The sequence below is a fragment of the Podarcis muralis genome, chromosome 12 (assembly GCF_964188315.1).
Source record: "Podarcis muralis chromosome 12, rPodMur119.hap1.1, whole genome shotgun sequence".
In the NCBI taxonomy this organism is placed as follows: domain Eukaryota; kingdom Metazoa; phylum Chordata; class Lepidosauria; order Squamata; family Lacertidae; genus Podarcis; species Podarcis muralis.
Genome location: NC_135666.1, coordinates 4687915 through 4701493, shown reverse-complemented (window position 1 = coordinate 4701493; position 13579 = coordinate 4687915). Strand labels below are relative to the sequence as shown.

At 47.9% G+C, this 13579-nt stretch overlaps 1 protein-coding gene across 12 annotated transcripts in view; it reads right to left on the bottom strand.

Moving 5' to 3' along the window:
• LOC114607928 (uncharacterized) overlaps positions 1–13579 on the bottom strand; it is a 214251-nt gene that overhangs the window by 90544 nt on the left and 110128 nt on the right. For 10 of the 12 annotated variants that reach the window (XM_077936656.1, XM_077936657.1, XM_077936658.1 and 7 more), the window contains 2 exons: positions 7998–8132; positions 1183–1296 (listed from right to left, as the gene is read on the bottom strand). In XM_077936656.1, the coding sequence (XP_077792782.1) occupies positions 1183–1296; positions 7998–8132 (249 nt within the window). The remainder of the gene's footprint in view (positions 1–1182; positions 1297–7997; positions 8133–13579) is intronic. The other 2 variants (XM_077936659.1, XM_077936655.1) reach the window with 1 other exon arrangement.

The window sequence follows — 13579 nt, the reverse complement described above, 5'->3', positions numbered from 1 at the left end:
GTGACAGGAGGAGGAAGGAAAACTATGAAGTGCCCTTTAAATAGATTTCCCCAACCTTGGGTCCCGAAATGATTTGGACCCCGTCATCCCCAGCCAGCACCCGGGGGGTTCTCTAAAACCAGGGATGGAGAGACTTGGTGGCAGCACAATCACAGCAGCTGTCTGGTAACTGCTTGCCAGCTCCAGTTTACAAAGCCTCTGGTTCTGCTGCGGTCGCCTGCAGCTAACCAGCAAGGGACCACCTGACGCCCCAGCCCTAAGCCTTCCAAAACTGAATGAGCAGAGCATCATGAGACAGGTGGGTGCGGCAATGGCAGCCACTGGAAGAAGCAGAGGGGGTGAAAGAGGATTAATAAAGTGGGGAGGTAGCAACAAGGCCCCATCACACCCAATAGTGCCTTGCAGAGTGCCTAGGCTTCGTCTTAGCCTTGTGATGCAGACTTCAGAGGCGGCCTGCCCACCAGTCTTAGGCCAATGTTCAGCAGGGCTGTACAATAATATCAATGCAGACTGGCTTTTGGCCTCGGATATATTCTACTGGGGGTCCGAGCAAGCAGAAGGGAGGGAAGCAGAAAGTGAGTAAGGAGGACAGGTTAAACAATTTCCCAGAGAAGCAGGAGGGCTACACAGAAGCCCCAAATATGTTGCACCTCTAATGCCATTTAATTCTGGCTGCAAAGGGTTGGGATTTTTTTGTTTCCACCAGCCACAGGGAGAAAGGAGGGCTGGGAGACTGGCGGGTCAACAGGAGCAAAAGGTTGGTGAAATGGTGGTATTCAATTCCCGCACTGCCACCCGGGATAATGGGACACTTTGCCCAGGAATTAAAGGTTTCAAATCAACGTGGTCTTCTTCACACTTCCAAGCTTTCCTCCAAACACCAAAACGGCAGTCTTTAATTTCAAAAAAAGATCTAAGGGAGGCATGAAGGAGCCCAGCCTCACGACCGACGGCATGATTGCAAGCATGCAGATTTTTCAAGACCCACTGGCAGATTAGAAGTCTACTGAGAAAGCAGATTATGTCCCTCAGTGCTCTCCATAATTAACACGAGTTTCAAAGCACACTGGAGGAGGAGGAGGAGGAGGAAGAAAGATGTCAGCCATGCAGAAGAATTCCTTAGTGGCACTTGAAGCGGGGAGAGAGTTACGCAACCGGCAAGCGCGGCGGAGAGAATTGTACCATGGACTTCTTGCGAAGCTCCAAAATACTGCCCGAAAGGTGGCACATTCGTCATTTCCTGAGGAAGCAGCAGAAGGTCGGACAGGACGTCTTCGTGGTGCATCTTAAAAGGCTCTATGGGACAATCAGCAGATAGTTGGCGTCTTTCTCCGGGGTCTCAAGCCGTGGCACAGTTCAGGACAGCTTCCATCTTGACTCTGCAGCCCAGGACACCCCCATGCCCCTGCCACCTGCCACCTGCAGTGCCAGCCCTGCCTGCTGTGCAATAGACGTGGCAATTGGCGAGAGAGGGGTGCAGGGGGGCATGGCAATGGGTGCAAAGGAGCTGAGGCTAGCTGAGCCTCACCTGGCTTACAGGCTACCTACTGAGAACGTGGTCCAAGGGGAAGGAGGGCTTAGGAAGATGAATATCCCTCTCCCCCCACCCCACCGAAAAAACCCAACCCTTGGAAAAAAATGTGTGTCTAAGGACTTGCTATAGTGAAATTTTGGCCACTCAGCAAAGGATTCCCAAGCTTGAGCTTCAGTTCTGTGCTAGGCAGGAAGCCCAGCACTTTTTAATGATGAGCCACAGCCAGGCAAGTAGCTCAGTTGACAGAGCATGAGGCTCTTAATCTTGGGGTCAGGGGTTCAATCCCCACATTGGGCAAGAGATTCCTGCATTGCACAGAGTTGGACCAGATGACCCTCATGGTCCCTTCCAACTTTATGATTCTATGATTCTACTTCTATCAAGGGAACAAGACGTGTGCTCTGTAAAGTTCAGCAGATGTCGAATTCTAGGCTCACTGCTGTGGGATCCTCAACCGAACTAACTTCGTTCCAGGTATAGCTTTAAGATGTTACTGTCACTAAACTTTACACCAGGGATGGCTAACGTAAGGCCCTCGAAAAGTTGCTGGACAACAATTATCACATTGGCACAGGGCAAACCACAGTCAAACCTGTTTCCCTGCCTCTACTTGTATGATGATAAGCAAGACTCATCAATACCCACCCCAGACACCCACTTCAGGGCAGGATTGAGAGGCAGACAACCTAAATCATGGTTTTATTGAACATTTTGAACCCTAACCAGGGTCTCTTGACATGAGGAAAGAAATAAAATGCATCTCTGTGCAGTTAAAGACCTAATACCTGGGCTTGCAAGGTGTATAATATTTTTTTTTTTAAAAAAAAAATGCCTCAGGTGTACCCGCTCAAATTGTTGAGGCATCTTACTGGAAGCGAAAATGTACCGTATTTTTTGCTCTATAAGATGCACCAGACCACAAGACGCACCTAGTTTTTGGAGGAGGAAAGCAAGAAAAAAAATATTCTGAATCTCAGAAGCCAGAACAGCGAGAGGGATCACTGCGCAGTGAAAGCAGCAATCCCTCTTGCTGTTCTGGCTTCTGGGATAGCTGTGCAGCCTGCATTCGCTCCATAAGACGCACACACATTTCCCCTTACTTTTTAGGAGGGAAAAAGTGAGTCTTATAGAGCAAAAAATACGGTACTTTCAATAGATGGGTACCTGCTCAGACACAACAAGCCCAAAGCCTATGTGCGGAAGGGACAGGTTTGCATGTGTGTCAGATGATCCTGACGGCCTGCCACTTCCAGACAGTTCTCAAACCCAGCGACCACCTACAATCCATCTTGTTAGCTTGCGCCAGGAATCCTATTACACCCTTGACTGGACAGAGGCAGCCAAGCAAGAGAGGAGCCTCGGTGACCTCTTTGCAGGCAAAGCGGCTTTTCCAAAACGAGCCTCTACCTAGCAGCTGGGCGGCATTACAGGAAGCGGAAGCCACGCTTCTAAGAGAGGCAGGGCAAAGAGAGCCTTCCACGTTTCACTGGAAACAAAGATGTAGGTTTTCCCAAACCAACATTGAGATACTGCAGAACTAGGGCAGGTGGGGATATTGGACGAGAGGCTTCAAGCATGATCCAGCCTTATCCTTCCCTGTCCCTGGGGCAGTCATGACTTGCATGTGCAAATGGAAGCCACATCAATGCTAATTCGTCCATTCCGCTCTCCTTCAGTGCCAGCTCTTTAATCAATTGGTTTCAGTGAATGGATAGCTCAGTTGGAGGGACGTGGGTGGCGCTGTGGGTTAAACCACAGAACCTAGGACTTGCTGATCAGAAGGTTGGCGGTTCGAATCCCCGCGACAGGGTGAGCTCCCATTGCTCGGTCCCTGCTCCTGCCAACCTAGCAGCTCGAAAGCACGTCAAAGTGCAAGTAGATAAATAGGTACCGCTCTGGCGGGAAGGTAAACGGTGTTTCCGTGTGCTGCGCTGGCTCGCCAGAAGTGGCTTAGTCATGCTGGCCACATGACCCGGAAGCTGTACACCGGCTCCCTTGGCCAATAAAGCAAGATGAGCACCGCAACCCCAGAGTTGGCCACAACTGGACCTAATGGTCTGGGGTCCCTTCACCTTTACCTTTAGCTCAGTTGGTTAGAGCATGGTGCTGATAATGCCAAGGTTGCAGGTTCAATCCCCGTACGGGACAGCTGCATATTTCTGCATTGCAGGGGTTTGGAATGGATGATCCTCAGGGTCCCTTCCAACTCTATGATTTTACACTCCCAACTCAAAAGGTCATCTTATGGTGCTCTATCTGTGTACACAAGAAATTCTGGGGAGGGTTTTAACTTCGAGCCTTGCCAACGCTTGGATCCCTTCACAGTGTTTATTGAGGCAAGGGAACGATGAGTCTTCTCCACTAGAAGGGGATAACTCAGGCTTCCTCAACGTCGGCCCTCCAGATGTTTTTGGCCTACAACTCCCATGATCCCTAGCCAGCAGGACCGGTGGCCAGGGATGATGGGAATTGTAGTCTCAAAACATCTGGAGGGCTGATGTTGGGGAAGCCTGGGATAACTCTTCTGTCCTTCGGACTAGGTGGTCTAGAGCAGGAATCAGCAACCTTTTTCAGCCGTGGGCCAGTCCACTGTCCCTCAGACCATGTGGTGGGACCGACTATATTTTTTTTTTGGGGGGGGGGGGGGAGGAACGAATCCTTATGCCCCACAAATAACCCAGAGATGCATTTTAAATAAAAACACACATTCTACTCATGTAAAAACATGCTAATTCCCGGACCGTCCGTGGGCTGGATTGAGAAGGCGAATAGGCCACATCCGGCCTCCAGGCCTTAGGTTGCCTACCCCTAGTCTAGAGCTTGCCAAATGGTGTCCATTTGCAAACCAGAGAAACTGTCCTGGGCACCAAACACACACCCCACAGACATGAACACAAAATGCCTGCTCTATTGTCTACAACAGTATTCTTCTTTCAAGCCTGATTTCAGCTAGGAGAGAGGACCCTGTGCTCCCATGGGTGCTGTGTTGGCAAATGAATTGAAAGTACGCCAAGAGCCTCACTGATCCTGCTAGGTGTTCCATGCTCCTGAAGTGCTTAATAAGCACCTTCAACATGTAAACACGTCGGAGGTTGGAAGGAGCGCAAGTATTATTCCAAAAGCATCCACTGTGACAACAGTCCCTACGGTGTCTTCAAATACCAGCAAGTCCAAATTCCCAAATTCTGCATTTGCTAAAAACATTATGAAATTTCAGCAAGCCTACTCACTTAGAGGTTGGTAGGTTTATTTAAGTGGGTTTATACGTTTTTCCATATGTATACGTTACTGTGACTAACAAAAGGATTTTTTTTTTTTTAATGTGGCAAAACATTTAGGCTTCTGCTTTCATCAGCTGCTCTGATAAAAAAGAAGTGATGCTGTTTCCAAGGTGGCAGCCAGGAAAAAAAGAAAGGAAGATGAATATAAATAAGTCAGCATCATTTCATTTCTACCAGAGCAGTTGATGAAGACAGAAGCCTATGTGTTGTGCCACATGAGCAAACAAAAGCCCTCTGCTTTATCAATCACAGCAACATACAAATTCTTTTAGTGATTATCCAAATCCTAAAGGGGGATCCATAATAAGTTTGTGTGGTATGCTGTTTGATGCGGGGGGGGGGGGGGTAAGATCCCTGCTGGGTCAAGCCAAAGACCCATCTAATCTAGGATCCTGTTCTCCCAGTGGCCAACCAGATGTCTATGAGAAGCCTGAAATATAATTCTGTGTGTAAATATAAAATCTCCGAGCTCCCACAGCCAGCGATACTGAATCACACCCAAAAGTCAGACTGCGTAGGCTACAGAAGAGCATATTGTTGCACATCAGCTATCAACTTCTACCCAAAAGCCTCTTTTCACATGTCAGAATAACTGCTACTGAGCCTTCATTGCAATATATTCTAGGGTTTTGCAAACGGGCCCCCTCATTTTCCCGTTTTTCAGGATTGATGGGTTATTTGAGGCAGCTTTAAAAACGGCAGAGATAGGGGATAAATCAGTTTAACTGATGCAATTTGTATGCCCTCCGCACTAATCTCTCTGTCCCAGCCTTGTAGGCCAGCGCCCACGAGCCATTCCAAGCCAACCGCTGTGTGAAATTGAATTTTGAAGGATTTGAGGAGTCCAGAGAGTACCCACTCATGCAGGCAGCCACACAAAGAAGATGCGAAGTGCTTCCGCACAGAGGGAGCCCCGTCAGCCTGGAATATCGGGTTGGTGGGGAGCGGCAGAGAACAACCAGACCAATTGTTTCATGCTCCAGAACACACGGATTATCACTGTGGCATTAAGCGCCGCACACAGAGCTAAATCATGCAAATGCTCCCGCAGCAGACAAGGAAGCTTTACTATCCATGACAGCTACGCTGCTCCAGGTGACTTATTAATGGAATTAAGCTTACTGAGCAGAGCTATGAGAAGGGAGCCCCATGCCACTGCCTGAGGGTGATGGACACCTGAGCAAAGCATGCCTCTCCGCTGACCTGTTGTGTGCATTTGACCCAGCAGCACGCCCACTTTTCCGTCTCTGCTTGTCCAAAGCTAGCACGTGGGAATGGTGTTTCCATTTTAGGGTCCTTACACACACATTCCCACCACGGAGGAAGTCTCAGCATTGGGGAATGGGGGGAAGGGTCTGTTCCTGCAGCTTGGGGTGCTGGCAGCTGAAAACATTTAAAGAGCCAGGACAGCAGATGGGATCGGAACGTTACTGGGGTGAGCTTTCCTGCATGCCAGCTTTTGGAACTTGGTTGGATGCAAGTGACAAGAGAAAGGGGCTGACGGACAGAGGAATCAATCTACTTTCAGAACATTGTAGGGGTTTCTTTGGGCAGGGGGCAGTCAGGAGAAGATGTTGGAAGTGAATGCCTAGGACCCTCGTACCTACGGGACCGCCTCTCCTGGTATGTCCCACAGAGGAACTTACGGTCTTCAAACAAAAACATCTTGAAGGTCCCAGGCCACAGAGAGGTTAGGCTGGCCTCAACTAGAGCCAGGGCTTTTTCGGCTGTGGCTCCGATCTGGTGGATCGCTCTGTCACAAGAGACTAGGGCCCTGCGGGACTTGACATCTTTCCGCAGGTCCTGCAAAACAGAGCTGTTCCACCAGGCCTTTGGCCAGGGCACAGTCTGACCCTCTCCTTTGGTAATCCTCACAGAATTTTAGCCTAATGGTTGCCATCAATTTGAGTTGAATTAATTTTATAATGAAATGATTTTAGAATGCTGTACTATTTTATTGTTGTTAGCCGCCCTGAGCCCGGCTTCGGCTGAGGAGGGCGGGCTATAAATAAAATTTATTATTATTATTATTATTCAGGACAGCAATATAAAGCACAGCACATGGTTAAACAGTGGACCTCCCTCAACCTGTGGGTCCCCAGATGTTGTTGGACTACAACTCCCATCACCCCTGAGCTCTGGCCTTGCTAGCTAGGGGTGATGGGAGTTGTAGTTCAACAACATCTGGGGACCCACAGGTTGTGAAAGGCTGGATTAGACAAATACATGGAGGATCAACAGCTACCAACGATGGCGGTTGTGTTCGACCTCGGCTGTGAGAGCCACCATTCCTCTGAATATCAGTTTTTGGAAACCACAGGAGGAGAGAGTGCACTGATGTCTGGCTCCCGCTTACAGGCTTCCCATTTGCAGCTGTTTGGCCACTGTGAGAACAGGATGCTGGACTATATGGGCCATTGACCTGTTCTGGCAGGCTCGTCTCACATACCTAGCTCCACATGTATGTTCACGGGGTCTAAGCTGGTTGTGACTACACCCAAAGAAACAGATCTTTGAGTCATGGTGGAGTGTGCACTGAAAAAAGTCATAGAATCATAGAATTGTAGATTGGAAGGGACCCTCAACAGTTACCTAGTCCAACCCCCTGCAATGTAGGAATCTCAGTTAAGGCACTCGGGACCAAGTGCGCTGTGGTAGTGGAAAAAATATTGGCTGTCTGTGCAATATGTGGAATCATGGTTTTTTTTGTTTCTCTCCTACAGCAGATAGTCAACCTGTGGAATGTTCTGAGCACATGGAAGCCACCACTGACAAACCCACCAGCAGAAAGATGCTTTAGGCCAAGGATAGTCCATGCAGTGCCTCTAAATGTCATTGGAATCCATTTCCCATCAGCCCCAGTCAGCATGGCCAAAGAAGAGGGATGATGGGAGCTGTAGTCCAATGACATCTGAAGGTCACCACATTGGCTACCCCTCGTTTAGGCAATGAAGAAGAGAACCCGGACAGACTCTGATGAAGAGGGTTGGTGAGATGGATGGGGAAGGTAACTTCTTCAGGCAAGCAAGTCCTAAGGGGGCGGGGGACACTAATCTAACACAGACTTCTGGAAGCAGGCATTGTTCCTGGAAAGGCGTTCAGGTTTGAAATTTCAGGGGGATTTCGATAAAAATGCAGGCTTCCGTGCTTCCGTTCTCAGCGAAGCTGCAGCTACTTCTTACCTGTCACATCCATGGGCTTAAATGCTGGCTGTGGATCAAAACAATGGGCCCTGTCGTCCATTGCGGTCCATGAGTCATTGCGGTCCAGAAACTCCTTGTAGGACATCTTTTCATCCATGATCTTTCCTGGGGACACTGGGAAGAGAAAAAGGAAAGCATCGTTGATAACCGGCAAGTCAAACCGAGTCCTTGGTTGTGTTAGAGAAGAACTTCAGTTGGAGCTGCAACCTACAGCCCACTAAAATAAGGACAATTTTCACAACGGAGAGAAGCAAGCAGTGGTCATCCCCCTTCCCTCAATCCATGTCTCCATCCAATCCTCCCCTGTACAACGACCTACGGGCGAACCTTTTCCAAGTCAAGCCAAGTAGTGCCTTAGCATTCCAAAGTTTCTTTTACAAGTTCCCAGAAGTATTACAGTAGTGATTTCCTTCTCCTGCCCACCTGCTCATTCCTCATTGGTATAGAATCACACAATTGTAGACTTGGAAGGGACCCCAAGGGTCATCCAGTCCAACCCCTGCAATGTAGGAATCACAGCTGAAGAATCCCAGATAGCCATTGAACCTCTGCTTAAAATATTCCAAGGGAGGAAAGTTCACCACCTTTTGAGGTAGTTCGCTCCCCTTTCAAACGGTGCATAGTATCAGCAACTTCTTCCTACTGTTTAGTTGAAATCTCCTTTCTTGTCATTGGAATCCATTGGTTCAGCCCTAGCCTTAGGAACAGGAGAGAACAAGCTTGTTCCATCTTCCACGTGACAGCCCTTCAGATATGTGAAAATGGCTCTAATATCTCCTCCCGGTCTCCTCTTTTCCAGGCTAAACATCTCCAACTCCCTCAGCCATTCCCCACAAGGCTTGGTTGGCAGCCCTTGATGATCCTGGTCAATCTCCTCTGCATATGTTCCAGCTTGTCAATTTGCTTCTTAAACTGGGGTGCCCAGAAGTGGACTGAGGACTCCAGGTGGGATCTGATCAAGGCAGAATTGAGCAGTACCATGACTTCCCTTGATCCTGACGCTACACTTCTGTTGATGCAGCCTAGACTAGCAAGCATGTCAAAACAATCGTTTATATAATCACTGCCACGAACACAGACACGTTCATTGTCATGTGCTTCTGTGTGTACAAATCTCGACACAGATAAACACCTTTCCCCCACCGGCCTACTGACCTGTCCCTGCAGCCCCTCAGTCCTACCTTGGTGAACAATTTGCAATACTACCTGGTCTTAATATTGTGCTGTCACACAGAACTCAGCTGTCCTCCATCGCCCCAAGTCGATGCATCATTTGAAACTTAACCCTCGTTTCCCTGTTTCTCTCCTCCCCGTCACCAGACAAGTGGGTTTCGTGCCAAAGGCCATGTCACCGCAAGCACCTCAATGCACGTAGCAGGTAACCTCTGGCCACAGACACTCTCCCTGTGCACTTCAGTGATAGCTACGGCCAATGACCGAATGAGCCACGAGGCTTACTCATGTAAATAAGTCCAAGAGAAGCGAACAAAGAGGATTGTGTTTGAGACCTCGCAGTGAAAAGCTGGTATGTAAAACGCTCCACCATTGGCAACCGTTTGCATTGGGTTTGTTTGTTTGTGGAACTTCTGGGAGGGCTGCAGCTGCTTGTCTTCATGAGAAGCAGGAAGTCAGAGGCCGTCAGCCATCCCTTTATACCAGAATGAGCTGCTTTGTTTCCACTGGATCCCCATTGGAGCAACACAGGAGGTTGCTACCAGTGCAGCGCTTTGCAGAGAGAGCCAACACCAACATCCTGTGTTTCAGGGTCACATCGCTGGGTGCTAACATGTGCCTCGAAAGCAGCAAAACTTTTTTAGATAGCTATTCTCAGAAAATAATGCAGACTGCTTATTGCATCTGCAGCTCACCCTTCTTTTTTAAAACTGACTTGCAGCTTTGTTAAAGAAGAAAGGAAATTAACAAAAAGGGAGATTTAAAAAATAATCAGCTCACATTCACAAAATGATAAACACCCATCTTAAATTTCCGAGAGAAAGAGAGAGAGAGAGAGAGAGAGAGAGAGAGAGAGAGAGAGAGATGCCATTCAAATGCCTGAACAGGTATCCAACCAATGTTGGTGTCCATGCAAAGCATGTTCAAATATAGCAAGAGAATTGTGGTCTGCAAACCGCTGCACAATAGATATTTATTTATCCTTCCATACTCAAAGTAGAAGTCTCTTAGCGACCGCACACTTCTTCCAAAGGACAAATGTATCTGAACGGAAATATTTGATCAGGAAGGGAAAATAAAGCACATTTAACATGATTTAAATTGGGGGATACATTTTCACAGAATAATAAAGCACTTGTGCTTATTCTCTTACAAGATTTCCACCCCTTGTACACTAAACCTTATTATTTTTAGAGAAAGTGGTGACTCTCTCTTCCAGTCGGCACCCCAAGGATCATTTATGGTTACCATGCTACAGTTAAGAACCACAGGAACTGACGCAGATAAGCATTCTCTTAGATCAAGCACTTAGCATTTTTCAATTTTGGATTGTCCACAATACTGGTGGGTCTTACTAATTTACCTCTGCCCCTTTCCCTCAAAATTTTAGCTCCCTCAGTGATGATGCTACATGAAAGCTGTTGTTGCCATCATTTTCTTCTCACGCAGAGTGGTACCCTGTTTACCGAATTGCAAGTTCTTAACACCGGTGCGTAAGCATTCCTTACCCTCCCAGAAAGGCGCTTTCATTTGGTGTTTTGCAATGTGTCTATTTGTTTAACATATCCATGATTATACAGCTGATTTATTTTTAAAATCCTTTAAGCGCCTCAAAGCCCTTCTTGCATTTGCCATGCACAGGCCCCAAATTTGGCAAAGGGCAGAGTGGCTTCCTTCCAAGGCCTCCTGCCTATTGCACAGCTAGGGAGGAGAGTGACACGGTTGACTATGGCAAGGAGGGCACAGCCCAAAGGTTTAAGGCTCCCACATGCGCTGCACCGGGAAGATCAGGTTGCGCAGCAAGGGCAGCGTGTGAGAGAATAATCCACGTGTTGTGCATGCTGTTAAAAATCTAATCCATAGCGGGTGAGAAACTCCTGTGAAGCTAGCAAGGTGGAAAGAAGGAATGTCGAGTCAGACCAATGGTACATCTAGCTAAGTACTGTCCACACAGGCAGCAGCTGTCCAGGGCTTCAGAGGGGAAGTCTCTCCCAGCCTTACCTGGAGACATCAAGCTTTGAACCTGGGACTTCTGTATGCAAACAGATACTTCTACCACTGAGCTACATCCCTTCCAGAGCAGTATTTTCCTGGATATGGAACAACTGATTGGTTCAAAATTGGGAAAGGAGTACGGCAAGGCTGTATATTGTCTCCCTGCTTATTTAACTTATATGCAGAATTCATCATACGAAAGGCTGGGCTGGATGAATCCCTAGCCGGAATTAAGATTGCCGGAAGAAAATATCAACAACCTCAGATATGCAGATGACACAACCTTGATGGCAGAAAGTGAGGAGGAATTAAAGAACCTTTTAATGAGGGTGAAAGAGGAGAGCGCAAAATATGGTCTGAAGCTCAACATCAAAAAAACGAAGATCATGGCCACTGGGCCCATCACCTCCTGGCAAATAGAAGGGGAAGAAATGGAGGCAGTGAGAGATTTTACTTTCTTGGGCTCCATGATCACTGCAGATGGTGATAGCAGCCACGAAATTAAAAGACGCCTGCTTCTTGGGAGAAAAGCAATGACAAACCTAGACAGCATCTTAAAAAGCAGAGACATCACCTTGCCAACAAAGGTCCATATAGTTAAAGCTATGGTTTTCCCAGTAGTGATGTATGGAAGTGAGAGCTGGACCATAAAGAAGGCTGATCGCCGAAGAATTGATGCTTTTGAATTCTGGTGCTGGAGGAGACTCTTGAGAGTCCCATGGACTGCAAGAAGATCAAACCTATCCATTCTGAAGGAAATCAGCCCTGAGTGCTCGCTGGAAAGACAGATCCTGAATGAAGCTGAGATTCCAATACTTTGGCCACCTCATGAGAAGAGAAGACTCCCTGGAAAAGACCCTGATGTTGGGAAAGATGGAGGGCACAAGGAGAAGGGGAGACAGAGGACGAGATGGTTGGACAGAGGACGAGATAGTGTTCTCGAAGCTACCAGCATGAGTTTGAACTGCGGGAGGCAGTGGAAGACAGAAGTGCCTGGCGTGCTCTGGTCCATGGGGTCACGAAGAGTCGGACACGACTAAACGACTAAAGAACAACAATTTTCCTGAAACAGGCAAGGAATTGTCAAGGGCTTGAAGACCCGAAGAGCTTGGAGCAGAGGCCAAATGGAGTCCTAACTTGCCGCGACTTGCATCATGTCATACCAGAGGAAAGATTTGCTCTAAGATGTTGGAAGACGGGCTTTCCTCCAGCGTGAAGAAGCATCCCTAGGCGCCAAAGCTACTGAAGTCTTTGTCTTTAAACAGTGGGAGGGGAAATTTCCCTGGAAACACAAGGCATTCTGGGAACAGGGGGAGAGTGGGGAGCCATGCAAATATGGCAGGGAGAGAAGTACCACAGGAACTCTTGTTATGAGCTGCTAAATATAAAACAGCTTCTCTCCAATGCTCTGCAGGCCTCTGGATTCAAAGCAGGATTTATAACCCCCACCCCCCTTTTGTAGCAAAAGCACCAGAGGAGAAGAGACAGGCAGCAGCGGCGATGCCAACTCGTTTCTGCAGACTGGTATTGCTACGCAAACCCAAAGCCAGCTAAGTGCTACCTGATCTCATGCTGCAATTTTAGCTGATCCAACTGTGCTGTGTCACATTTAGTTGGCGCAAGTGCTCCTCTCTGCATCACTTTTGCACTTCTCTTCCTTTCGAGCAAGCTTCGTGATGCTATGCCTAAGGGAGATTCACGACAGCAGGCTTCATGAACTTGCCTGCGGCCCCAAAATGACTCATTTGGACAGAAAGCAGGAGCTGCTGCAAAATCCAAGGAACCTGCAACCGTGTGCCTAAGCAACAGAGCATCCCTTTTCAGTGGGGCTGACGCTAGAGAATCTGCTGGTGGCCTCCTTAGCTTGCACTTGTCTTCAGTCACCACTTCCAGTTACTTGTTGGTACAGTGGTACCTCGGGTTAACAACTTAATTCATTCTGAAGGTCCGTTCTTAACCTGAAACCGTTCTTAACCTGAGGTACCACTTTAGCTAATGGGGCCTACTGCTGCTGCCGCACCGCCGCCACACGATTTCTCTTCTCATCCTGAAGTTCTTAACCCGAGGTACTATTTCTGGGTTAGCGGAGTCTGTAACCTGAAGCGTCTGTAACCCAAGGTACCACTGTACTATCCTGCCAATCCCCATCTATACACAAGAGGGAAGCATCAGCAGACTTGGGGAAAACCCAAAGTTTGCTGAAATTAAATAAGAAAAATGGGGGGCCCTAAAACAGGTTGGAAACCCGGAATTGCTAAATATCAGTATGCTCACGAGACATGAAATGCATTTAAGAAACTTGTTGCAGGTCCCACTTCTTTGTGCCTACTACAGGGAACAGTCTTCTCGTCCTGTTTCCTTACCAGCGTGTACCAAATTCTGCATGCTAACAA